The sequence below is a fragment of the Lontra canadensis genome, unplaced genomic scaffold, assembly GCF_010015895.1.
Source record: "Lontra canadensis isolate GAN:19392208 unplaced genomic scaffold, GSC_riverotter_1.0 scaffold1, whole genome shotgun sequence".
Taxonomy (NCBI): Eukaryota; Metazoa; Chordata; class Mammalia; order Carnivora; family Mustelidae; genus Lontra; species Lontra canadensis.
This window is the reverse complement of record NW_022630995.1, coordinates 96888893-96916175: the sequence shown is the minus strand read 5'-3', so window position 1 is coordinate 96916175 and position 27283 is coordinate 96888893. Positions and strand designations below refer to the sequence as shown.

Sequence of the window (27283 nt, the reverse complement as noted above, 5' to 3'; positions counted from 1 at the left end):
AGCTCCTTTGCCATAGCCCCCATAAAATTTTGGAGAGATATGGAAATGAAGAATGAGAGACTCACTTGAAAACCAAAAAATACGTAGAATCACACAGCAACTGATCTGGAAAATATCTGAGTTATCAGCAGAGCTATTTAGTTATCACTCAATTTCCTTCTGTAACACATGAGGGAAACAGGACTCAGAGAAGTAGAGTCCACCAGTGTTGGCTACAGCTAAGTGCAGTTCACTCAGAAGCTTTAGGGAGAAAAAAGGAGAAACATATAGTTGAACAGGTAAGTGCCTGTGAATTTATACAGTACCACTTGGGTGTTCAAAAAGAAATGTTAACTATCATTTTCATAAGCAGAGTAAAAGAGCACATCTAAATATAAGCATTTAATTAATTCCCTTGTCCCCAAATTTGAGGAGCTAGTACTCTTACTGTCCCAGATGAATATCCAGATAGGCACATTTGCTCAAGACAAGGAATAAAAATTCTCCCAGCTACTTCAAGTCCTCCAGACAGGCTCAGTTTGAGTGTGAGCCCCGTCCTGTAAAACCATCAGAGTTATCAACTGCATTTAAAGTTTCTCCCTGTCCCCAACTCAGGCTGGTGTCAGGCCAGCCACCTGCAGTGGAAACCAGGTGCTTGACGTCTTCAACATCTTGTTGCAGGAACTTCTGCTCCTCACTCGCCAGACTGCCTCTGACTCCTCCAGCGCTAAGGCCAGGAGAGCAGGGAGGGAGAGCAAGTGAAGGGAAGGAAAGATCCTGACATGTTGTTTACATTTGATCCTCTCTGGACTTTGAAGATGTCTAATACTGACTTTCCTATGTGATGTTTTCTTGGAGTATTTGCCATCCATACTCATTTTGATTGCTAAGATCTTTCTCTTGCAGTTCCTTGAGGTGGGTGAGTGAAAAACTCTGAACCACATCTGGTCCATAAGAAGTGTTCATATATCTTTTCCCCCAACAACGTCTGGAAGGATGGGCCAGCCCACACAGTCTTATCTCTTTATTCTGAAGTTAGAGCCGTAGTCACCCGTAGTTTCTTATCCTTTAGATTTCTCAGGGTATCAGATACCAGGCCGCTGTGTCCCCAAACTCCATGATACACAGGTAAAACTCTTCCAGTGTTTTCACTACAACCCCTTTTCTTAGGCTTGAAGTGAGGTGAAAAGCCTCCTGTATCGTCCTCTCTCCTGTGGGAGGAGAGCATTCACAGTACCCTGACAGTGATCCCCTGAAGCCCTCTGTTAAAATGTCTCCTTCTGCCCCTTAGCTTCTCCAATGTCTTTAATAGGCTGGTGATGGGTTATCAACTAAGGGTCACAAAAATCTCTCCTGACCATGTTAGTTCCAGTTTGGTGGGTCTGCATCTTTGGGGCTTAGGCCAACAAGCCTTGTTTGGGGGTTAGGCAAAGAGCCTTGCCAAAACAGAGACAGAAAGAATCCTTTTTTGTCCACCTGTTACAGTAGGGTTTTCCTTTTCAATAGCTTGGATTGTGCTCTGTAGCCCACTGTGTGGTGAAGCCAGGAGAGGGGTGAGGAATAACACAAGGCAAAGCAGAGAGCACTGGCTAACAGGTCGGTGGGTGGGAGCAGGAGTCTCTAGGTGAGGAAAGGATGGCTTAAAAGGCCACTTACGCTAATGATCCAAGCAGAATTTTAGCCCCGCCTCACACAGCAGTGGCTCCAATGATATCCGAGGTGAGAATCAAGTTAGCAAATAAAGGCCACCAAGTGAACATCAGCCACACCAAGATTACAGACCTCTAGGGTCACTGGTTTTACCATTTTACAGGTGTTTGCAGAGGTAACCAGAGCACAACACAGAACTGGATAAGCAACTTCACCCTCCTACCGCCGCCCCGCCTCCATCCCCATCCTCACGCTGCCTTTTAGAGAAAGGAGAAGTAGGGTAATCAGAAAGACTCCAAAAGGACCCAGTTCTTTGCAAAAAGACTGTTATGAGCCAGAAATACGAATTTAGTTGGCAAATGAACACTGAGAAATCAGACACAATGGGGATTTTTTGAAATTCTCCACACCACCAAAGACTTTGCTGGGAAATGAGCACATGGGGTCAGCTGCATCAACCTAGACACTTTTCCATACTGTTTCTAATGTCCCAGTGAAGAGCGACATTAGATAAGACACTATGCTTAAGTCGGCTTCTCTGAGGACTGGAATGTACTTCCAGGTCATACCCAGGGAAGCCAAGACAAGCCTTTTGTTATATGATTCCCCCAAACTTCCTGGGTGCCTCAGCCCAAGATAGGAGGGCAAGAATTCTCTCATTAGACCCATTTGTCCTTTTTTCCATCGAGTCTGGTGGGAACTGTCTTTAACTTAGAGCCTCCAACTTCTCCAGATGATAGGACAGTTCTATGATTTGAGTCCCTCAGGCTGGGCTTTTATTAGATTGATGGAAGATTTTTAAATAAAGAAAATTATTGAGATGCCTGGATGACTTAGTTGGTTAAGCTTCTGCCTTTGGCTCAGATCATGATCAGAGAGTCCTGGGATCGAGCCCCACATCAGGCTCCCTGCTCAATGGGGATTCTGCTTCTCCCTCTCCCTCTTCCCACTCCTGCTCTCTCTCTCTCACTCACTCTCTCAAATAAAAAAAAATTTTTTAAAGATTTTATTTATTCATTTGAGAGAGAGAGAGAGAGAGGGAAAGAAAGAGCACAAGCCAAGGAGAAGGGCAGAAAGAAGGGGAAAAGCAGACTCCCCACTGAGCAGGGAGCCTGACATGGGACTCGATCCCAGGACCTTGGGATCGTGACTTGAGCTAAAATCAGATGCTTAAACAACTGAGCCACCCAGACACCCCCCAAAAATCTTTAAAATAAAATAAAATAAAATTCTTAACCATATCTGGCTTTCAGAACTGCTGTATGCCTGTGGATTTAACAAATGGAGTTTGAGACTCAAAGTTGCTTAAGAATGCTGTCTTAGATTGAGCTCCCTAGAAGCAGTATTTGAAAAGGTTCATGTACATGTAGGTTATTGAGAGAGTACTCTCATGAGATAGGGAGTATGAAAAAGAGGGTGGGGCAGGGATAAAAAGCTGAGCCATGATATGGTCTCAGATGGAGTCTAGCTTTGCCAGATTCCACTAGAAAGCTATGAATTATGCTATAAAGTGGGTCAAACTTGAAGGAAGCAGGCTGGCTTGTTGCCTTCCTGAATCAGAGAATTAATGGCCTGGAGTGATGTATTGCATTACCTCTTAGGCAAGATGGATGTATTTGGCCAAGTGCTCTTCTCTGAAGAAGGTGGCAGCTGTGAGCCAACCAAGCACTGTAAGGGGATCTGAGAAGGGCACTATAGATGTCTTTGTTCTCAAAACCAGGTCTTCAAATGGGGCCCCACCAGTATCAACACTGCCCAGGGGAGCTTATAAGAAATGCAAATTCTTTGGCCCTACTCCAAAACTGCTAAATCAGAAACTCTGGGGGTGGGGGTGGGGGCGGGAATATGTGATTTAATGAACTTTCCAGGTGTTGTTGATAGATGCTCCACTTTGAGAATCATGGTTCTAAATGATACTGCTCTTCCTCTGGAGAATCAAATACGACCAGTAGGAGCTACAGAGTAACATTATTTGTGGGAAATGAAAAATATCTCAGCTAAATTCTCAAATGTTATCCTTGTAATAACCAGCAAAAAATCACTCCCAGTCCGATGTTCTGACCATATGACTCAGACTTAAAGAAAACAAATGATACCAAAATGGAACTATTGTATAGTTATCAAGCCTGCTGGAAAAATAAGGCAATAGGATAGGATATTGATTTTCAACATTTGAATACACAGTATTTCCTCAGAATCTCTGATTTTTGGATAACTGGATTCCCTTCTTACTTCTACTTATGCTACCTAATTAGCTAATTCTTCTGGCCCTGGTAACCAAGACCCATTCCCTTTAATCTTTTCACCTACCTGAAATGTACAGACCACCTGGTTTCTGACCAAATGCTCATTTTTCCTAAACTTTCATTATTCTCTTTGCTAAATTGATCCTTAGAGCAATGATTATTCTTCATAAACACCTTAAAATCTTCAGCTGGACATAGTTAACTGTTCTATCCACCAGGGAAAATAGAGAATCATTAAAATTAGAAAATTCTCAAGTTTCAAATATCAACACAAAATTTTATAATTTTTTTTCCTTAACAAACATTCTCAAGAAATCACTCCATTTCTTAATATTATTTAGTAGTGCTTTTATTAAGGGAGGCTGCATGCTCCTGAATATAATTCTTTCTAAATAAGATCAGGACCTGAGAAAATAGAAGAAGTCAGCTTTCTGCACTGAAAACAAGCACTGTATCGTATCTCATTAGTACAAATCAAATGATGCCAAAATTCTCATTCTTATCTATCTGTCCAATACTACTAGTTCGTCCTCTAATCAAACTCTTGGGGAGAAATCAAGATATAATTCATTCTTCACTCACAAAATACTTTCAAACATAGTAGCATTCAATGCTTCAGTATAACCAGTTAAAAAATTCAAAATTTATTCTTTAATTTAAACTTTCAAAATGTGGGTTTGAAAAGGCAGAATTCCCATCTCAGGTTTTTTTTAAAACCTAGGCTAAAATTTGAGACATAACAGGTTTCTGAGAACAGTATTTCAAAAGGTTCTAGAATCCCTTTTAAGGAAGAAATTGGATTCTTTAAACTTTGAGTGTCAATAGAAACTTCAAATTTTGTGGAGGAACAAAATCCATTTTTTAATTGTCAATATTGGGAAAAAGTATGAAAAAGGAAATGTTTTAAGGGGATAAACTAGTTCAACTGGAATGTTTTATGCATTCATAATTCGTGAGTATTGTTATGTCTCCTCTTCATATCAAAGGTAAGTCATTTTAATAAGATATATTTATCATGGCACATTTATATACATTATTTTCTTATAAAGAATTTTTTAAAAGATTTTATTTATTTATTTGACAAAGAGAGAGATCACAGGTAGGCAGAGAGGCAGGCAGAGAGGAGGAAGCAGGCTCCCTGATGAGCAGAGAGCCTGATGCAGGGCTCGATCCCAGGACCCTGAGATCATGACCTGAGCCGAAGGCAGAGGCTTAACCCACTGAGCCACCCAGGTGGCCCTCTTATAAAGTATTTTTTAAAGATTTATTTATTTATATATTTAGATAGAACCTCAAGTAGACTCCTTGCTCAGCATGGATCCCAATGTGGGGCTTGATCCTACAACACTGAGATCATGACCTGAGCCAAAATCAAGAGTCAGACACCTAACCCACTGAGCCATCAAGGTGCCCCACATTTGTACATTATAATCGGCTTGTGTCTATCCATCAATATTAACTATAGCTAAATGGCTTTAGTTTTATCCAGAATTTCTCCTCAGCGATTTTTCAAATGTACTTTTTAATGTTCTGTCTTCCTCTTTACTATTGAATATATGAAAGCGCTAAGACATCATTGTGAACAAGCTTCTTTGATTGTGTCCCCCCAAATAAATCATTTTCTTAACTGCTTAATAGAAGGATTGTCATTAACATTGAATTCTATGATTTCCATATTAGTACTTTTGGTCAAATGAGTACTAGTCTATGGTTGGATTGTTTTGTTTTGTTTTGTTTTTAGTCTATAGTTTTTAATTAATGTTTTTTTTTCTCTTCCTTAGAGCTCAACTTCTAGATTATAAGATGGCTCTAAACCTGACCAAGTATCTCAGAATGGAAGAAGACTTTTTACCATGGCAGAGAGCAATTTCAGCTGTAACCTATATTATTAGCATGTTTGAAGATGATAAAGAGCTATACCCTGTGATTGAGGTGATGTTAATGTTATATCTTATGACAGTAAATATGCAGCGGTGAGCAGAATAAGGAGATTTCTGAGACAAGGAGCTTCTGAGAGATACAAGAGCATATCCATGTGCCAAGTGAAATTAAAGGAAAGTACAATGACACAACTAGTCCAACCAAAAAGATACTATCTTTATTTTTTTCCAACTTGAAATGTGCCAGTATTTCTGGTTCAGTATACCACTTTACGATATATTTTAGTGTTAGAAAGAATATAGTACAATATATTGTCTTGTTACAATAGATAAAATACTAACTAGATCCTATTTTCAATGGATTTATCTATGTTAAAATGAATTTATTCTTACTAATATATAACATTTTGTTTCCTTATTCCTGGACAATAACTGGACAAACGATTTAATATTTGTGGTCTTCATTTCCTTCATACAATAGGAATGTCGGTCCATCCTTGCCTACGGCAATAGGATAGTATAGGTCATATAAAATAAACATCCTTTGTAAACCCAAAGGCGGCATATATATATTAGTTATCAGTACTTTTATTTCATCAATACTTGATTAATCTTCTTAGTGCAATAAGTATGTCAGGCGTTACTCCATTTCTTACAAATGTTAACTAAAAAGTAGAGGTTAAAAGGAGCTTACCCAAAATTTTATAAAACATTAGAGAATGATCCAGGATGTTCTTATCTTCAGAACTGAAGCAAATTTGCCATGTGATAAGAACTGAAAACATCTCTTTCCTAAGGAGAGGCCCAAAGTTCTCTGAACTAGTAGGAAAGAAGATTACAACAGGGGGCCATAGATTATAATAAATGAGGAACTGTTGATAAATAGTAAATTATTACTCATTGTACATGGTGCTTTTATTTCAGAAATACTTCCAAAGTCAAGTGAAGCCCATTGCAGATCTTCTGGGATGGAATGATGAAGGAGGCCACATTACAAAGTTATTTCTTACATTTTTAAAACTAATTTTCATTTAATATTTGTTTGTATGTGTTAAAACATGTTAAAAAGTGCTCACAGCTCCTGCTTTGTGTGTGTTTGTTTTTAAGGTTGCTCCGTGCCTCTGTGTTAGGGTTTGCGTGCAAAATGGGAGATCAAGAAGCATTGGACAATGCTACCCAATTATTTCAGCAGTGGCTAAGTGGGACAGTAAGGTGACTGTTCATGTGCTCATTTCTAGAGGACCTCAAACTTAGAAATGAAGAATAAAAATCTCTGAAACATTGTTTCTTCTTCTAGGCTTCCTGTAAATCTCAGGCTTCTGGTATATCGGTATGGAATGCAGAACTCTGGCAATGAGACTTCATGGAACTACACTCTTGATCAATACCAGAAAACTTCATTAGCTCAGGAAAAAGAAAAACTGTTGTATGGATTAGCATCGGTGAAGAATGTTACTCTTTTGTCAAGGTAAGTTTTTTTTTTTTTCATTCATATGAGTGGCATTTGATGGTTTATGTGTCACGGTCACTTTAAGATGTGAATTAAAGTAGGATACGTTTCCAAGAACATCTATTAAAACTTATTTTCCCAGCAAGAAACAAAATATCCATGTAAGAGTGGAATAAAGAAATGTAATCTCATATGAAGACACTCTGGGAGTCAGCAGTTTCTAGTTGTGAGCAGTGGTTCAACATTGTGATTCAGGACCTGGGGTGTTTTTCTTTCTGTCATCCTCAACATGTTGGATGTCTCATAACCTCGAGAGCTCCAAATAGTTTGTCTTCACACAAATATGTTTAGTGAAAGAAGAGCAAGGACAAAAGAGTTCCTACTCACAAGGCTTTGTCTTTTATGCTAAAGGTGAGTTATTTCCGCTTCCCCTCATAACCAGAACTGGATCACACTTGATCATTCTGGGTTATACTCTAGGTCTACCTCTTGGTCGTTTGCCAGAGAGGATGAACTTGAATTCCTTTGACTGATTTGGGCCATCATCATACTCTACAGCTGGGGTAGGAGCCTACCTACTTCCCTAGGATCAAGGAGACCTTGATCCAAAACCCAGAACAAATTGGTTTCTGTCATCAGAGGAGTATGTGCCACAATATGCACACATACACACAAAATATATTTATATTCCACTCAGAAAGACTGCTTGAAGCACATCTATGAATCTTCTGCAACTACACACATGCCCCAAATCAACTAGCATCTGCCCTAATTCATTTGTTGCCTACTTATGGTTTCTGAGTTATTTACTGCATTCACTTAACCAACATATAGGATGTCCTTTCTATGTGTAGGTATATAAACTGTGGGAATAAAAATGAATAAGGCCATATATATATATATATATATATATATATATATATATCATTATCTATCCTTGAGAAATGTGTAGGTCATGAACGAGGCAGAATATAAATAGGAAATTATGATGCATTAACCAATTTGTAAGGATTACCAGAAACAAAGCCAGCAATACTTCTTCACCATCTTGCTTTAGGGTGGATGTCCATTCTTCTGCCCTTGGCTCTAAAATAGTCTATCAAGAACTTGATCATTTTGTCATTCCATAAAATATCATATTGATCCATTATTTTGATGCCACTGTGCTGATTATCTGATGAGAAAATTAGCAAGTGCTTACATGTCTTACCAAGACTCTTGTGAATTAGAGGATGAGTGATAAGTTACACAAAAATTCAGGACTATCACTAAAGTGCAGTTTCTAGAAGTTGAATGGTGTAGAGTATGTCAAGATATTCCCTCTAGGCATTCGTAACGATTCCTGACGACAAAGTGCAGCCAATTCGCATCCTCGCCGGGCCGTCTGGGTTTCCCGTTCCAGAGAGCGGTCTGGGCGCTTGAATGAAGTTCCGGACGCGCCACCCGGGATCCCCGCGCTGCAGCTGCGGCCGCCCGCGTCGGGCTGGTAATGAAGAAATGGTGCAAATAGTTTCTTATAAGTAATGACTATTAAGAATGAGCAAATAGAAACAAGCGGAGGAGTCAAGATGGCGGAGAAGTAGCAGGCTGAGACTACTTCAGGTAGCAGGAGATCAGCTAGATAACTTATCTAAAGATTGCAAACACCTACAAATCCAATGGGAGATCGAAGAGAAGAAGAACAGCAATTCTAGAAACAAAATCAACCACTTTCTGAAAGCATATTTTCCTGGGGTTGTTGCCACCATTTTAGCATTTTACTTGCTCCTTCGTATACTCTTATCTGGACAAAATGACAAGGCGGAAAAATTCACCACAAAAAAAAAAAAAAAAGGACAAGAGGCAGTACCAAAGGCTAGGGACCTAATCAATACAGACATTGGTAATATGTCAGATCTAGAGTTCAGAATGACGATTCTCAAGTTCTAGCCGGGCTCCAAAAAGGCATGGAAGATATTAGAGAAACCCTCTCAGGAGATATAAAAGCCCTTTCTGGAGAAATAAAAGAACTAAAATCTAACCAAGTTGAAATCAAAAAAGCTATTAATGAGGTGCAATCAAAAATGGAGGCTCTCACTGCTAGGATAAATGAGGCAGAAGAAAGAATTAGCGATATAGAAGACCAAATGACAGAGAATAAAGAAGCTGAGCAAAAGAGGAACAAACAGCTACTGGACCATGAGGGCAGAATTCGAGAGATAAGTGACACCATAAGACGAAACAACATTAGAATAATTGAGATTCCAGAAGAAGAAGAAAGAGAAAGGGGAGCAGAAGGTATATTGGAGAGAATTATTGGAGAAAATTTCCCCAATATGGCAAAGGGAACAAGCATCAAAATCCAAGAGGTTCAGAGAACCCCCCTCAAAATCAATAAGAATAGGTCCACACCCCGTCACCTAATAGTAAAATTTACAAGTCTTAGTGACAAAGAGAAAATCCTGAAAGCAGCCTGGGAAAAGAAGTCTGTAACATACAATGGTAAAAATATTAGATTGGCAGCAGACTTATCCACAGAGACCTGGCAGGCCAGAAAGAGCTGGAATGATATATTCAGAGCACTAAACGAGAAAAACATGCAGCCAAGAATACTATATCCAGCTAGGCTATCATTGAAAATAGAAGGAGAGATTAAAAGCTTCCAGGACAAACAAAAACAGAAAGAATTTGCAAACACCAAGCCAGCTCTACAGGAAATATTGAAAGGAGTCCTCTAAGCAAAGAGACACCCTAAAACTAGTAGATCAGAAAGGAACAGAAACAATATACAGTAACAGTCACCTTACAGGCAATACAATGGCACTAAATTCATATCTCTCAATAGTTACCCTGAATGTTAATGGGCTAAATGCCCCAATCAAAAGACACAGGGTATCAGAATGGATAAAAAAACAAAACCCATCTATATGTTGCCTACAAGAAACTCATTTTAAACCCGAGGACACCTCCAGATTTAAAGTGAAGGGGTGGAAAGAATTTACCATGCTAATGGACATCAGAAGAAAGCAGGAGTGGCAATCCTTATATCAGATCAATTAGATTTTAAGCCAAAGACTAGAATAAGAGATGAGGAAGGACACTATATCATACTCAAAGGATCTGTCCAACAAGAAGATCTAACAATTGTAAATATCTATGCCCCTAACGTGGGAGCAGCCAACTATATAAACCAATTAATAACAAAATCAAAGAAATACATCGACAATAATAGAATAATAGTAGGGGACTTTAACACTCCCCTCACTGAAATGGACAGATCATCCAAGCAAAAGATCAACAAGGAAATAAAAGCCTTAAATGACACACTGGACCGGACGGACATCACAGATATATTCAGAACATTTCATCCCAAAGCAACAGAATACACAATCTTCTCTAGTGCACATGGAGCATTCTCCAGAATAGATCACATCCTCGGTCCTAAATCAGGTCTCAACCGGTATCAAAAGATTGGGATCATTCCCTGCATATTTTCAGACCACAATGCTCTGAAGCTAGAACTCAATCACAAGAGGAAATTTGGAAAGAACCCAAATACATGGCGACTAAACAGCATCCTTCTAAAGAATGAATGGGTCAACCAGGAAATTAAAGAAGAATTGAAAAAATTCATGGAAACAAATGATAATGAAACCACAACGGTTCAAAATCTGTGGGACACAGCAAAGGCAGTCCTGAGAGGAAAATATATAGCGGTACAAGCCTTTCTCAAGAAACAAGAAAGGTCTCAGGTACACAACCTAACCCTACACCTAAAGGAGCTGGAGAAAGAACAAGAAAGAAACCCTAAACCCAGCAGGAGAAGAGAAATCATAAAGATCAGAGCAGAAATCAATGAAATAGAAACCAAAAAAACAATAGAACAAATCAATGAAACTAGGAGCTGGTTCTTTGAAAGAATTAATAAGATTGATAAGCCCCTGGCCAGACTTATCAAAAAGAAAAGAGAAAGGACCCAAATAAATAAAATCACGAATGAAAGAGGAGAGATCACAACTAACACCAAGGAAATACAGACAATTATAAGAACATACTATGAGCAACCCTACGCCAACAAATTTGACAATCTAGAAGAAATGGATGCATTCCTAGAGACATATAAACTACCACAACTGAACCAGGAAGAAATAGGAAGCCTGAACAGACCCATAACCAGTAAGGAGATTGAAACAGTCATCAAAAATCTCCAAACAAACAAAAGCCCAGGGCCAGACGGCTTCCCGGGGGAATTCTACCAAACATTTAAAGAAGAACTAATTCCTGTTCTCCTGAAACTGTTCCAAAAAATAGAAATGGAAGGAAAAGTTCCAAACGCATTTTATGAGGCCAGCATCACCTTGATCCCCAAACCAGACAAGGATCCCATCAAAAGAGAGAACTACAGACCAATATCCTTGATGAACACAGATGCGAAAATTCTCACCAAAATACTAGCCAATAGGATTCAACAGTACATTAAAAGGATTATTCACCACGACCAAGTGGGATTTATTCTAGGGCTGCAAGGTTGGTTCAACATCTGCAAATCAATGTGATACAACACATTAATAAAAGAAAGACCAAAAACCATATGATACTCTCAATAGATGCTGAAAAAGCATTTGACAAAGTACAGCATCCCTTCCTGATCAAAACTCTTCAAAGAGTAGGGATAGAGGGTACATACCTCAATATTATCAAAGCCATCTATGAAAAACCCACCGCAAATATCATTCTCAATGGAGAAAAACTGAAAGCTTTTCTGCTAAGGTCAGGAACACGGCAGGGATGTCCATTATCACCACTGCTATTCAACATAGTACTAGAAGTCCTAGCCTCAGCAATCAGACAACAAAAGGAAATTAAAGGCATCCAAATCGGCAAAGTAGAAGTCAAACTATCACTCTTTGCAGATGATATGATACTATATGTGGAAAACCCAAAAGACTCCACTCCAAAACTGCTAGAACTTGTACAGGAATTCAGTAAAGTGTCAGGATATAAAATCAATGCACAGAAACCAGTTGCATTTCTCTACACCAACAACAAGACAGAAGAAAGAGAAATTAAGGAGTCAGTCCCATTTATAATTGCACCCAAAACTATAAGATACCTAGGAATAAACCTAACCAAAGAGACTAAGAATCTATACACAGAAAACTATAAAGTACTCATGAAAGAAATTGAGGAAGACACAAAGAAATGGAAAAATGTTCCATGCTCTTGGATTGGAAGAATAAATATTGTGAAAATGTCTATGCTACCTAAAGCAATCTACACATTTAATGCAATTCCTATCAAAGTACCATCCATTTTTTTCAAAGAAATGGAACAAATAATCCTAAAATTTATATGGAACCAGAAAAGACCTCGAATAGCCAAAGGAATATTGAAAAAGAGCCAAAATTGGTGGCATCACAATTCCGGACTTCAAGCTCAATTACAAAGCTGTCATCATCAAGACAGCATGGTACTGGCACAAAAACAGACACATAGATCAATGGAACAGAATAGAGAGCCCAGAAATAGACCCTCAACTCTATGGTCAACTAATCTTCGACAAAGCAGGAAAGAATGTTCAATGGAAAATGACAGCCTCTTCAATAAATGGTGTTGGGAAAATTGGACAGCCACATGCAGAAAAATGAAATTGGATCATTTCCTTACACCACACCCGAAAATAGACTCAAAATGGATGAAGGACCTCAATGTGAGAAAGGAATCCATCAAAATCCTTGAGGAGAACACAGGCAGCAACCTGTTCGACCTCAGCCGCAGCAACATCTTCCTAGGAACATCGCCAAAGGCAAGGGAAGCAAGGGCAAAAATGAACTATTGGGATTTTATCAAGATCAAAAGCTTTTGCACAGCAAAGGAAACAGTTAACAAAACCAAAAGACAACTGACAGAATGGGAGAAGATATTTGCAAACGACATATCAGATAAAGGGCTAGTGTCCAGAATCTATAAGGAACTTAGCAAACTCAACACCCAAAGAACAAATAATCCAATCAAGAAATGGGCAGAAGACATGAACAGACATTTCTGCAAAGAAGACATCCAGATGGCCAACAGACACATGAAAAAGTGCTCCATATCACTCGGCATCAGGGAAATACAAATCAAAACCACAATGAGATACCACCTCACACCAGTCAGAATGGCTAAAATTAACAAGTCAGGAAATGACAGATGCTGGCGAGGAAGTAGAGAAAGGGGAACCCTCCTACACTGTTGGTGGGAATGCAAGCTGGTGCAACCACTCTGGAAAACAGCATGGAGGTTCCTCAAAATGTTGAAAATAGAACTACCCTATGACCCAGCAATTGCACTGCTGGGTATTTACCCTAAAGATACAAACGTAGTGATCCGGAGGGGCACGTGCACCCAAATGTTTATAGCAGCAATATGTCTACAATAGCCAAACTATGGAAAGAACCTAGATGTCCATCAACAGACGAATGGATAAAGAAGATGTGGTATATATACACAATGGAATACTATGCAGCCATCAAAAGAAATGAAATCTTGCCATTTGCGACAACATGGATGGAACTAGAGGGTATCATGCTTAGCGAAATAAGTCAATCGGAGAAAGACAACTATCATATGATCTCCCTGATATGAGGGAGAGGAGATGCAACATGGGGAGTTAAGGGTGTAGGAGAGGAGTAAATGAAACAAGATGGGATTGGGAGGGAGACAAACCATAAGTGACTCTCAATCTCACAAAACAAACTGAGGGTTGATGGGGGGAGGGGGGTTGGGGGGGTGGGGTTATGGACATTGGGGAGGGTATGTGCTATGGTGAGTTCTGCGAAGTGTGTAAACCTGGCGATTCACAGACCTGTACCCCTGGGGATAAAAATATATTATATGTTTATAAAAAATAAAATTTAAAAAAAAAAGATATTCCCTCTAGGTACAGCCATGGCATACAGTTAATAAAAATCTGTCAATTTGGTCACTTAATTTATCTTGGACTTCTTTGCATTAGACTATAATTAGAGCTAATTAATCTAACCATATAAATTGCTTTAGAAGGCTGTTTCTTACAATCTAGGGAAAAACAAATAAGATGTAACTGTTATTCTTTAGAAAATAAAAGTATAAATACTTTCCCTTAATTTACTGGTTTTTTAAAATTTTGTAGTTCAAGGGGATAATAGGTAAGTGGGTGAAGTGCTTGTATACAATAAATTCAGTTAATTTTTAAAAAGTTAATAGTTAACATTTTGAATTGTTTTTCTATTTGTGTTTTCTTAGATATTTAGATTTGCTCAAGGACCCAAACCTTATTAAAACTCAGGATGTGTTTACAGTTATCCGATATATCTCATACAACAGCTACGGGAAGAATATGGCCTGGAATTGGATTCAGCTCAACTGGGAATATCTAGTCAACAGGTGGGATAATCAGATAATGGCTTGTTCTCTCTGTTTGATACCATCGACAAGTTCTTTCCTTTTCTCTTTATTGTACTTTCTATACAATATCTGGAATGGCATATTACTAGAAGTAAAGGATCATGGTATTTTCCTTCTAGGGAAGCAATAAACTAGTTAATTTTAGGCCCAATTCCTTTTCTGGAAATTATTTCTTCTAACTGATCTACAGAGTTCTGAAATCTGGAGAGATGCCTAAATTGCATTATTTTTAGTTTGGTTAAAACAGGTTAATATAACCTTCTGTTGTGTTAGCACCTAGTATAACGCCAGGCATGCATTTAATTCTCAAGATTTAATGAAAACTAAGCGAGTTTCTGGACTTGGGTTCAAACTGGAGCCTTATATCGTACTGAGCTTATAAGGATGAAAACTTTTATCTCCCTTGACCAGATAATTATACTTTAGGTATTAAAGGGACCTACATTCTCTAGGCAATAGCAATTTTAAAATGGGAAACAGAAAGGACAAGAGAGGAACAAATCAAACTAAAGAGATGCTTTCCCAAATTTCTCATTCCTTCAGCCCCATTTAGAAGAAATGTTGCTATTCTTGGTCCTAATCCTCTAAATTTAGTGGTTATTCCCACTAAAAATTTTCTTTACAGAATATAAAATAGAATATAGATTATATATCCCATGTAGACATTGACAAAAAGACCTTTACTGTCTGTAATTCCCACACTGGGAAACAGGCCCTGTTATCCTCTCCTAATCTCTCCTGTTTTCCTATCAGCACTCTCTCATTGATAATGACCACCTTATCAGAAACACTAACTCTGAAGATAACTTTTATTTCTGTTCTCTTTTCTACCCCACAATTCACCAGGCTGTCATTAGGTTCACGCACATTTCTCATCCTTCTGAGATCCAGATTGTATCTGTATCTTTCAACTAAGATACCGTATCTACATTGCTTTTGACTATTTGTGAGGAAGTTTTGGTTTTTCTGTTTTTGCAGTGATTGCGTGTAACGGCTCATCCATCTCTACAAAAATTGACTGGCGCGCGCGCGCGCGCGTGTGTGTTGCTTTGTCCATCTGTTTATAACTGTTTCAATGAAATGCATGACTTAGAATTACTGAATCTTTCTATTGAGAACATGTTCTTATCTGAAGATAAAGCTTCATGTCATGCTAGCTAGTACCTTTCATTTGCTTAATATATGCCTAGTGACAAGTACTGAGTATTTTGTTTTAATCAAAAAGACCATAAGTCTTTCATTTTTTAAGCACATGATGCAGGAAGTCTATGCAGATGAAGAAGAATGCTTACTTTTGAATTATTGTAAAAAGATAAATAATGTTCCATTTTGCATTATAAAATGGCCATTCCCTTACTGCTTATTAAGTATAAAGTACTTTTCAAGGCTTATTTGAATAGTTCTGGTGTGATTTATTTCAAATAAGACATTTTTCATTTAAAAAATTAGTTCATTGCTGTACTTCTTAATAATTAATAACTAGAAATAACAGGTGTTATTTTGTCATGGAAGTCATAAACATCTGGCCCTAAAATAAATTTATTAGACCTAATCCTGAATTTAAAAAAAATAATAAATTGATATTTATTTCCAATGCTAGTTCCAAAACCCTCACCCAAGGCTTTTAATATTTCTTCATAGTCTAATGATCTAATTCTCATGACGTATTATTTCACATAGCCTCAAACATAAAATTATACTACAACCACATGTTGGACACAAAAACAACACCCGATATTAATTATGGTTAGTTTGAATAAATAAAATTTCCCTGCTAAAATTGGATAGGATGAATTAAACAAATATGAGCAAGCTTTATACAAATATTTCCAAATTCCTGAATATTTTCCAGAATTCAGAATGAGTGATTTTCCTGCCTAGGTTCCTGAATAATTTGTTGTCATCCTAAAATAAATAAGCTACTTTTTTATAGATGGTTTTGTCATGTGATTGTTTTATGACAACAGATGGCCACACCACTAATGCCCTTTCTAGTTCGAGACTTCATCAAAAAGTTCCAAAGATACTTCTTTTTTAAAAAATTTTTATTTATTTATTTGAGAGAGAGAGAGTGAGAGAGCATGAGAGGGGAGAAGGTCAGAGAAAGAAGCAGACTCCCCATGGAGTTGGGAGCCTGATGCGGGACTCCATCCCAGAACTCCAGGATCATGACCTGAACCGAAGGCAGTCGCCCAACCAACCAAGCCACCCAGGCGCCCCTCCAAAGATACATCTGCAGTTAGTCTTTGCTTTTGTTTATTCCAGTAAGGTCTTAGATGAAACTGTGAAGGTGAATGAACTCAATAAGTCAGCAGTGTAGTGTGCTAAGGTTTGATTTTAATTTATGACTATGGTTGAAAATTAAGAAAATGGGACATGACTGAAACCACTTAAAGACTGCCTCATAGACAAAAAGTTTAGTAAGAATTTAATTACAAGTTTTATGTGCATTGAAATAATTTCTTTTGGATAATATAATAATACTTATATAAATATTAAGTCCAAGAAGATGATTGTTATATAATTTTTTTAATGTTTAAGATAAATCCTTATTTTAGTTCTAAAAGTAATTAATATGATAAATATACAACATACTTTCCTTTAAATGCTACAGTTTATATGATATTGGTTTATTGGGATTAAACTCTTTTGTTCTTACATTTTTAGTATTTACACAGGTAGTTTCAGTCTTTATCCAATCTATTCATTGCTAGTTCCCCCAAATATACTTTAATTTGTAGTCATGAAGAACAAAACAGAAAAAGAACATTATAGAATTATAGAGGTCACGGAGAAAAATTGTTTTCTTACCTCTAATTAACAGACTTTCTTTGAATCTACAGAATATCATTATAGGAACTGGGTGTGATTATTTTCTAAATCTCCCATTTTCTTATTATAAACTGGGTAGGTATTTTTTTTTTTTTTGCACAAAATACAGATAAGCAAAAATAGGAATACAAAAATTACCTGTGATTCCACTACCTAGAAATAACCCTTTTCACACTACTACTTACCTTGAGACATTTTTCTATGGCTCTTTATTTATAGAAATGGAATCATACGATACATGTGGTTTTATAGCCTGCTTCTCCCCCTACATCATCCTTTATTATAGATGTCTTTTCATGTCTTTAATGTTATTTTTGATGCTTCCTCAATGTTATTTTTGATGCTCAATCATATTTCAATGTGTAGATACATCTTAGTTTATTTAACCAATCTCTGTGTGTTGGATAATAAAACTGTTCCAAACTGTCTGATGAATGTTGCAGAATGGCCACCCAGAAAAAAATTTACTATTAACTTTGACCATTTTTCCAACCCTTGCTCATAGTCAGGGCTGTCTTTAGAAATATCCTTGCTAATGAAAGACCCATATGTGAGATAGGAAACCATCAAAACCCTAGAGAAGAATACAAGCAACAAGCTCTTTGGCCTTGGCCACAGCAGTTTCTTACTAGACACATCAACAGGGACAAGGGAAACAAAAGCAAAAATGAACTATTGGGACTTAGCAAGATAAAAATCTTCTGCACAGTGAAGGAAACAACAAAACTAAAAGGCAGTCCAGTGAATGGGAGAAGATATTTTTAATAACATCTGATGAAGGACTAATATCCAAAATCTATAAAGAACTTATTAAACTCAACACTCAAGAAACAGATAATCCAGTTAAGAAATGGGCAGAAGACATGAATAGACATTTTTTCCAAGAAGACATACAGATGGCCAACAGACACACATGAAAAGGTGTTCAACATCACTCATCATCAAGGAAATACAAATCAAAACCATGATGAGCTAACACCTTACACCTGTCAGAATGGCTGAAACTAACAACACAGGAAAAAACAGGTGTTGGCAAGATGCAGAGAAAGGGGAACCCTCTTGAGCTGTTGGTGAGAATGCAAGCTGGCGCAACCACTCTGGAGAACAGTGTGACAGTTCCTCAGAAAGCTAAAAATAGAACTACCCTATGATCCAGCAATTGCATTACTAGGTATTATTTACTCAAAGGATACAAAAATACACATTTGAAGGAATACATGCACCCCGATGTCTATGGCAGCATCATCAATAATAACAGACTACAGAGAGAGCCCAAATGCCAATCAGCTGATGAATGGATAAAGAAGAGGTGGTGTATATATACAATGGAATACTACTTAGCTGTCAAAAAGAATGAAATTTTGCTATTTGCAATGACCTGGGTGGAGCTAGAGTATATTATGCTAAGCAAAATAAATCAGAGGAAGACAAATACCATATGATTTCACTAATATGTGGAATTTAAGTAACAAAACCAATGAATATTCAGGAAGGAAAAAGAGAGAGGGGGAAACAAATCATGAGAGATTCTTAACTATGGAGAACAAACCAAGGGCTGATGGAGGGAGCTAGGAGGTGGATAGGATAGATGAGTGATGGTTATTAAGGAGGGCACTTTTTATGATGAGCACTGGGTGTTATGTATAAATGATGAATCACTGAAATTCTACACCTGAACCAATATTGAACTGTTTGTTAACTAACCATAATTTAAATGAAAGAAAAAAAGAAATACCTTTGCTAATTGAGTATATAAAAACTGATATCTCATTTTAAATTATAATCCTTTTAGCCAGTAAATATTATATAACATCTATTATGAACCAGGCATTGTGCTTGGGATTGGAGATACAATAGTAGAAACAGACCTGGATCTCTGTCCTCATGGAGCTTAAGATCTGGTAATGGAGACCAATACTAATTAAAGAATCACACAAATGCATGTACACTTAAAACTGTAATAACTGCAAACAGAAGAGGTTCTAGTCACACTGGAAGAGTGTAAAAGGGAAACTGGCCATGTCAAGAGCATTTGGACATTAAGGGCTTCCCTAAGGAAGTGATGGTTGAGCTGAATTCTAAAGGAAAAGCAGGAGTTATTTAGGTGAACAGGAGATGAAACATTCCTGGCTGAATACCTTCTATCAGAAAAGAGAAAAGATAAGGGCCAACCTTTGCAGGGTCAGGTTAAGATTTCGGCTGTTGCTATAAGAACAGTGCAAAGTCACTAAAAGATTTTAAAAAAGTGAAATGACTGATTTTATTTTGAAAAGAAAGCCCTGGTGGTAAAGCACAGACCTAGATGGGGGCCAGAGTGAATCTGAGAAAAGCTGTTAGAGAGCTATTGGTGCAGTCCCAGAAAAAGATAGTGGTAGATTGGACTCTGGATATAACAATTAAGATGAAGAGGTAAGAACATTTAGAGCTTGGTGAATTAGAAATAGAAGTGAGGGGACAAGGATAATGCCTAGATTTGTAGAAATGATAAGGAGAAGGAGAACAATGAATTCAGTTTCCTATTTATGATGCCATTGAGTCTCTTTTGAAATGCTGAATTGGAGACTGTTTCAAGGAAGTTATAGTCTCTTGTCAAATGCTACTTAAGGTTTAAGTAAATCCAAGACTGAAAAATGTCCATTAGATTTACTGGCATAGTAACTCTAGAAAGAGTTTTTCAGTGGAACAATGGTGACAGAACCTAAATTGAAGCAATTTAATTAATCAGTCAGTGGAGAGGAAATGAAGATATGAAATGTAGAAAACTGTCTTGTAAATTTTGACCATGAATGAAGAGGTGAGATAAAGGATATTAAGAGATGCCAGATCAAGGAAGAGAATACTTTTCTTTTTCTTTGTGGAAGATAGTTTTTTGTTTTTTTTTTAAGATTTTTATTTATTTATTTATTTGACAGAGATCACAAGTAGGCAAAGAGGCAGGCAGAGAAAGAGAGGAGGAATGGAGCAGAGAACTCAATGTGAGGCTCAATCCCAGAACCCTGGGATCATGACCTGAGCCAAAGGCAAAGGCTTTAACCCACTGAGCCACCCAGGCGCCCCCATGGAAGATAGTTTTAATATGTTTACTTTATTTTAAAGCTGATGAGAAAGAGCCAGTGATGAATGAGAGATTTAATATGTAAGACAGAAAAGATTCTTTTTTAAAATAAAATTTTTAAGAAAGTGGGGAGAAGTTGAAGTCAATGCCCAGACGACAGAAGAAAAACAGGTATCTTTGTATGTCTGTAAACTAAAAGATGTAGGAGTTACTATGTATTTTCTCTGTGAATTAGAAGACAAGGTCATCTTTTTTGAAGAAGGAGGGAAGCAGGAGAATGTCTGGAGGTTGGAAGAGAGTGAAAACACTTGAAAAAAGCAATTCAAGGATTAAGAGAATGAACTCTCCAGGGTAATGTAGGAGGACTGTCAACATGGAGGGTCCATCTAAGATTGATATTCATGAATTTATACTGAAACATTTTGGAAAAAGTTGGGTGACCTCCCTTGACTGATGAGCCACTTGACGCAAACACTGAGGAAATGGGCAGTTGATTTCATCCAAAGCTAGAGTGTTTGCTGCTAGAAACAAGTTATTAAACTATAAGGGAGTTTAGGGCTTAGGAAAAAATGTTATTGGAAGTGGTAGACCCTGGAATCTAAACTATATAAGGAAACAAGTGCAAGAAAAGGGAGAGCTGGTGGTCCAGGAGAGTAGGGCTAGGGATGGTTGATGGGCAGGAAATCTGTATGAAGTCAGAGAATGGTCACAGTGGAAACTGAAAGGTAAATTTTATCATGAAGGGTGCATGAATGAACAATTTTAGAGACAGTGTACTTATTGATGATCACAAGGCATGATCATGGGAACTGACAGTCAAAGCAAAGAAAATATCATTGGGAATGAGAATGTCAAGAAACTAAGGAGCTGAGATACTATATTTATCATTGATACGGGCCTTGAAATCACAGCTTGGAGTAGAGAGGAAGACTAGGAGTCAGGTGCTAAAGTGTTTAAGTTAGGTGAGGGGGAATAACTAGAAGGAACAGAGGTTTTTAAAAAGAGTGGAGAAATACTGGTCTGGAATCCACAGTGGGGAGCATGAGCACATCAACTCCATTTCTGACCTGTTTCTATGAAGGATGTGGGAAAATAAATGTTCTCCAAACGAGAAGAAATACTCCCTGGAAAGAGTTCATTCCAGAAGGCTAGTTGGAAGAGATCTCAGAGTCTGTGAGGGGTGAGGACAAGCAGCATATACATTATATTTGGGATAATGACTGATGACATTAAGTAAAGGGAAACTGCTTACATTAGATTGTTAAGACATGAGAGATGAAAGAAATGGTGGATTTCAGTTCATTGGTGTCTGTGATAAGAGTGAGCACGGGACCTAGTTCACTGAAAATCATGGTTACTTATTAGAACATTTCCTGTTTTTTCCCCCACTGGTTCATTTTCTCTTTATGTTTCTTTTGCAAACTGCTGATTCATTTCTTTGATAATTTCACATTGGCATATTTCTCCTTTTTTACCAGTTTGTAAGTGTTCTTTGTATAGTGAAAATATTTGCTCTTTTCACAACAAAAGAATGAATTTTTACTTAATTTTATAAGCTTTTTAGTATAAACATTTAAAAATACATAAAACAAACTTTATTAGTTTTTATCTCCATGGCTTCTGCTTTTGTTATGTGATAATTTTTAAATGTAAAATTTCTTCTAATGTTTGTTTACTTCTCCGTGTAGTGATATGTTTTCTTTTATCCTTCCCTGGCATTCCAGTGGTTCAAAGCTAATACATAATTCTTGTGGTTGTTTTTTTCACACCATGATTGGTTGCAATGAGATTTTCAATAATCACAATTATTTGTATTATGGTCTGCAAGGAAATTTCTGATTCTTGTTCTATAAGAGAGAAAGTATGAGAGGGACAGGAATAGAGTATCATCTCTAAAATCCTATCCTTGCACTTAGCTTCAAGTGTCTTTGCGTAGCCTAATATAGATCATATTGGGTGATACAGACTAATACAGTATGCAAGTAGCTCATAAAGCTTTTTGAAAGAAGAATAAATAGCTTATGTTCAAATTTCTGTGCCTGAGGGAAGATGCATGGAGGATTTATCAGGGTAAAGTTGACTAGAGTTGCTTTGCTGTGTGGGAAGCACAGAAATGCAGCAGCTTAAAGGACATACATAATTATTTCTCACTCATGCTAGTCTCCCGAAGCAAGAACTCCCAAGTTGGTAAAGGGTTCTGCCCCACGAGGCCTAGGACCTTATCCTGTCGGTGTGGCTAGAGCTCGGAGGAAGGGAATAAAAGGCAAGCAATTTTCCTTCACTCAAGCAAGGAAGCAGAGGTTGAATGTGGCATTTCTGCTCCTGTTCTTCTGATAAGAACGGAGCCGCCCATCTGCACCTTGCCCTAAGGGAGGTGGAAGAATGTGATCTCTGTCTGTGTTCTCATGTGTGCACGATAAAAGAACAGATTGGGAGAATCCAACCAGCAGTCTACCGCATCTGGGATGGTGGTGTGGCTCTGTCTACAAAAAGGTTGAAAGATGTATTAAGAATTTTTCCTGAATAGAAATTTTAAATCAAATTTTGCTTACTTTGAAAATTACTATTTTTAAAACCCCACAAATCAAAAGGAAATATCTACATCAAGAGAAAGGATTTAAAGTTCTGGGCACTTATATTCCCTCTTCCTTCCTTAAATTTCTCTTCAGATATACACTCAATGACAGAAACCTTGGCAGGATTGTCACGATAGCAGAACCTTTCAACACTGAACTTCAGCTCTGGCAGGTATGAAGTGAAATCCCTCTAAATTTGTCTAGGAAGAACAGAATTAAACTTTTCTTTTCCTTTTTTTTTTTTTTTTCAAATGGAAATGGCATTTTCTCTATTCAGATGTCAGAAGACAAGGAGAAAGAAATAAGTTTTATATCTAATTAAATGTAGACCTACTTTTTCTAAACTGAAAACAATTCAAGTAACAAAGTGTAAAAGTTGAGAAAACTGAGGCCGTGAGGGGCTTAGAAGGCTGCATGAGACCTTCTGGCTTACCAAAGTGTGGACAGTATGTCTCCCCTTTCCTTGTATGTAACCTGGAATAAGATAGTCAAGATCGGATTCCTTTCAAAATTCATAGTTTTGGAATTTAAAGATGTTTAAGTTTCAAATATCTCAGTTCCCAGAGGGAAAAATGTTTATTAATGTTGGAAAGTTGAGGTTGTATGAATTTTCATTATCTGTATATTATGTATTGGAACGTTAACATTCTTCTGAACAAAATTATTCTTATTTTTGGAAGTGACAGAAATTACTATGATTAAGTTTGGGGGAGGATTTTGGAAGGAAGATGAAAGAGAGAACCAAGGTTAACAGAGGTGGTATTATGAGGCCTTAATAAGGGAGCTGAAAGTATATTAAAATAGTCCTAGCTCCTGAAGCAAAAGGCTAAGCAAAGCCCTCATTCCACACATTGGGTTTTCCAGGAACCATGTACAGAAAATAGAGAAGCAGCGGAAGCACAGAGGGGCATGCAGCCGTTAGTGTGCTGCTCTCCTTCCCCAAGATGGCAGAGCCTCTCTGGACCTGACATGATGCCAAAAGTCCAAAAGTCATGGGTAATGATTGCCAGTCTGAGAGAAGGGCTCAGTCTAATTGAGGCACCAAGACATGTAACTCAGTGTTGTGCAATGATAATGAATTTCCAGGGAAGAAGAAGACAAATCTAGCTTGTAAATAAAAGCCTTGAATACTAATTGGGCTGAAAATGACTTTCTTAATTATTTCTCTCTCATTTCTAGATGGAGAGTTTTTTCAAAAAGTATCCAGATGCTGGAGCAGGAGAAAAACCTAGGGAGCAAGTGCTGGAAACAGTGAAGAACAATATCGAGTGGTTAAGGCAAAACAGAAATACCATAAGACAATGGTTTTTGGATTTACCTTAAGAATGGTTAATGTATCCAAATGTCATATTTTAATTTTATGATTCTATTGTTTCTCCTATTACATATATTTTGGCCAAATTTACAAGCACTATGGAGGGAGTCTTATACGCAGATATTGCTTTTGCTAAGTAGTGTGTTTCTATCTTGCAAAGCTTTCAAATTGTTCTTCTTTGTTTATGAAGGAAGATACTAATACAGTAGTGAATGTACTCAGGGATTTCTTCTAAGTGTACTTCATAGGAGATTCTTTGCAAACTGAAGAGAATTTAATAGCCATTTTAATGTCTTTAAATATCATTCTTTATATCTTAAATCTGTGAAAATAGAACAATTTGGTCTTAGCTTTACATTTTTAGTACCAAAGAAACACCACTTAATCTTCTCTCTTGATTGATTTTTAAAGTTTAAATACCAGTACTTGAGGGACCAAAATTACCATCTTAATCTTTATTTTATTATTCAGAATTACACATATCTAATATCATTGTATTCACATGTGTCCTACTCCTTTAAATCCTACCAGAGTAACCCAGGTTTAAATTTACTCAAGGACTGCATGAATTAGCCAAAGAAACGCCTATTGCCTTCACTCTAAAATCAACAAAAACACTCTCTTCTCCTTTTTAAAATAAATCTGAATGGTTAACCTGAAGAACATATGTTGTTTTCCAGTGTCACTTTACTCTTGAATAATAATGACTGCTGCATTCCCCAAATAACTTAGCATGAGGCAAAAACAATTCAAGAACCTAGCCTTTTTCATGCTTGGTACTCTGTCGTCCTGCTCCATTCCCTACAAAGCTCCTTCAAATATGCTATGAAATTAGAGGAAAGATAGTGCTTAACTTTGCTCCATGAATTTTAGAGAAAAAAGGCTAAATAATTGGAAACTGGTCAGGAAAGAGAGAAGGCTGATTATTCCATAAAACTAAATGGAATTAGAATTTAGCTTTGATCTAACCTAGCAATCTAAGTGTGAAAATGAGGAAACCCGTGTATGTCTCCAGCATGACTCTGCATATCTGAGGATATATCTTCTTATAGATAACTTTTATGTATAAGCCTTTAGATCCTAATCCACACAGAATAGCACTGATCAAATTTATATTCGTGATTTGATTAAAGACATCAATTTTAGAGACTAAAATCTGAGGGCTTTGAAGGGGCGGGGGGTGGGAGGTTGGGGGAACCAGGTGGCGGGTATTGGATAGGGCATGGATTGCATGGAGCACTGGGTGTGGTGCAAAAACAATGAATACTGTTACGCTGAAAAGAAATAAAAAATTAAAAAAAAAAAGACATCAATTTTGTAGAAACTGGTGGCAAGAATAGGTTTACTATGGCACTGGATGCCTAGTAGATCCACAATGCAAGCTGAATAGACAGCAAAGAAGGTAAATGACTACATTTCAGTCAGCTGTATCTAGAAAATCCAAATTTATTTGGAAACTTCAGAAGTATAAAATGATTTAAGATTGATTTGATGCTAATTGAAGCACATGGAAACAATCAAAATCTTAGCTTTGATTTTATCTATAGTATATTATGCCTTAATTAAATACTCTCAGTCTTCGTAAACTTTCTTACTGCTATTTCTTAATTATTGCTTCTCAATCTACACAGCTGTATTGACAAATTCAAATACAGGTGGGGGGGTGGTGGTTGTTGTAGGGAAGATCTAAAAAAAGAAAAAGAAAAAGAAATTTCCAGACCAGAACTTTAAAAATGTTATTTAAATGACTTCAGAAGAAAAAACACATTAACACCATAAATCATCAGGAAAGCCTTATTATCCTCATGAGGTTTAACACCCTAACTTCAAATTAATCACAATCAAAACCAGCACTTGAAGTCTATGCAGTTTCAAGTCAACATAAAAGGAGGGGGATGGATTACCCTCCTGCTTTATATAATAAACACATTTTTAAAGAAAAGTATGTTTGAGGGAGATGGTAAATAAGACAATTCCAACTTGCCTCTAAGTCATTCTGTTTCATTCCATTTTAAGCAGTAAAATGGAAAATGAATTGTTTAGTTCTCTTTACTCCACGTGAAAAAGAGCCGTGCACACTCTGTCATAATAACTTCACTAGCCCATCAGGCCCTTCTCAAACAGCATCTGGTTTTTAAAATGCTGGTGACCGACGGACAGACCTATGCCAAGAAGAATTTACTACTCTGCTTGCTTGGTTTGTCCTGATTTTCACAGAGGAGGAAAATTAGTATACTGTTTCTAAAAGTAAACTGCAGTAAGCCATCAACTTTTAAAAATTAACTGGAAGAAATAATCAGCAAGGTCATGTGGCAAGGAACAGGGCCGGTATTATTGCCTTGGACCTACGCAGTCTCCTCCTGTATTCTAGATCATTGCTTTGCACCCACATGAATATAAACTAAGAGTTCAAATAATAAACCATGAGCAAAAGTGACAGGTAGATAAGGTTTGGGAAGCAGACCTATACATCTAGGTTGAAAGCAATGGTATTCTTGTATACCCTCTCTGTTGGTAAAGTGTTAGTCCAAAAATAGGTAAATGTAAGGGGGGAACAAAGATTTAGAACAGTGATTCTCAAAGGAAATCAAGACTAAGGAGGGAACTGAAGGTAAGGGAATAGAATTACCAGTGGAGTTTTCTAAAACATTAACTAATAATAATAGCAAAGTGGTTTTGTTTGTTTGTTTTTTAAGCCAAGCACTATTCTCAACACTAGTACTCCACACACTGTCCTAAACACTAGAACTCCACATACCTTAATTTCTATATATTTACAAAAACCCCATGAGGTAGGTACTGTTAATATCTTATTTTACAGATGGAGAAACTGAGACAGAGAAGTTGTAGAACTTTCTCAAGCCATAAAGTAGAGTCTGACACCAGCCAGGAT

At 37.3% G+C, this 27283-nt stretch overlaps 1 protein-coding gene across 1 annotated transcript in view; it reads left to right on the top strand.

Annotated features, from left to right (window-relative positions):
- ENPEP (glutamyl aminopeptidase) overlaps positions 1-25535 on the top strand; it is an 87686-nt gene extending 62151 nt beyond the window's left edge. Inside the window, exons 14-20 of the mRNA XM_032859838.1 lie at positions 5657-5807; positions 6680-6753; positions 6863-6967; positions 7053-7223; positions 14451-14591; positions 23169-23247; positions 24255-25535. Coding sequence (XP_032715729.1) covers positions 5657-5807; positions 6680-6753; positions 6863-6967; positions 7053-7223; positions 14451-14591; positions 23169-23247; positions 24255-24398 — 865 coding nt within the window. The 3' untranslated portion in view covers positions 24399-25535. The remainder of the gene's footprint in view (positions 1-5656; positions 5808-6679; positions 6754-6862; positions 6968-7052; positions 7224-14450; positions 14592-23168; positions 23248-24254) is intronic.
- Positions 25536-27283: the final 1748 nt, after the last annotated feature.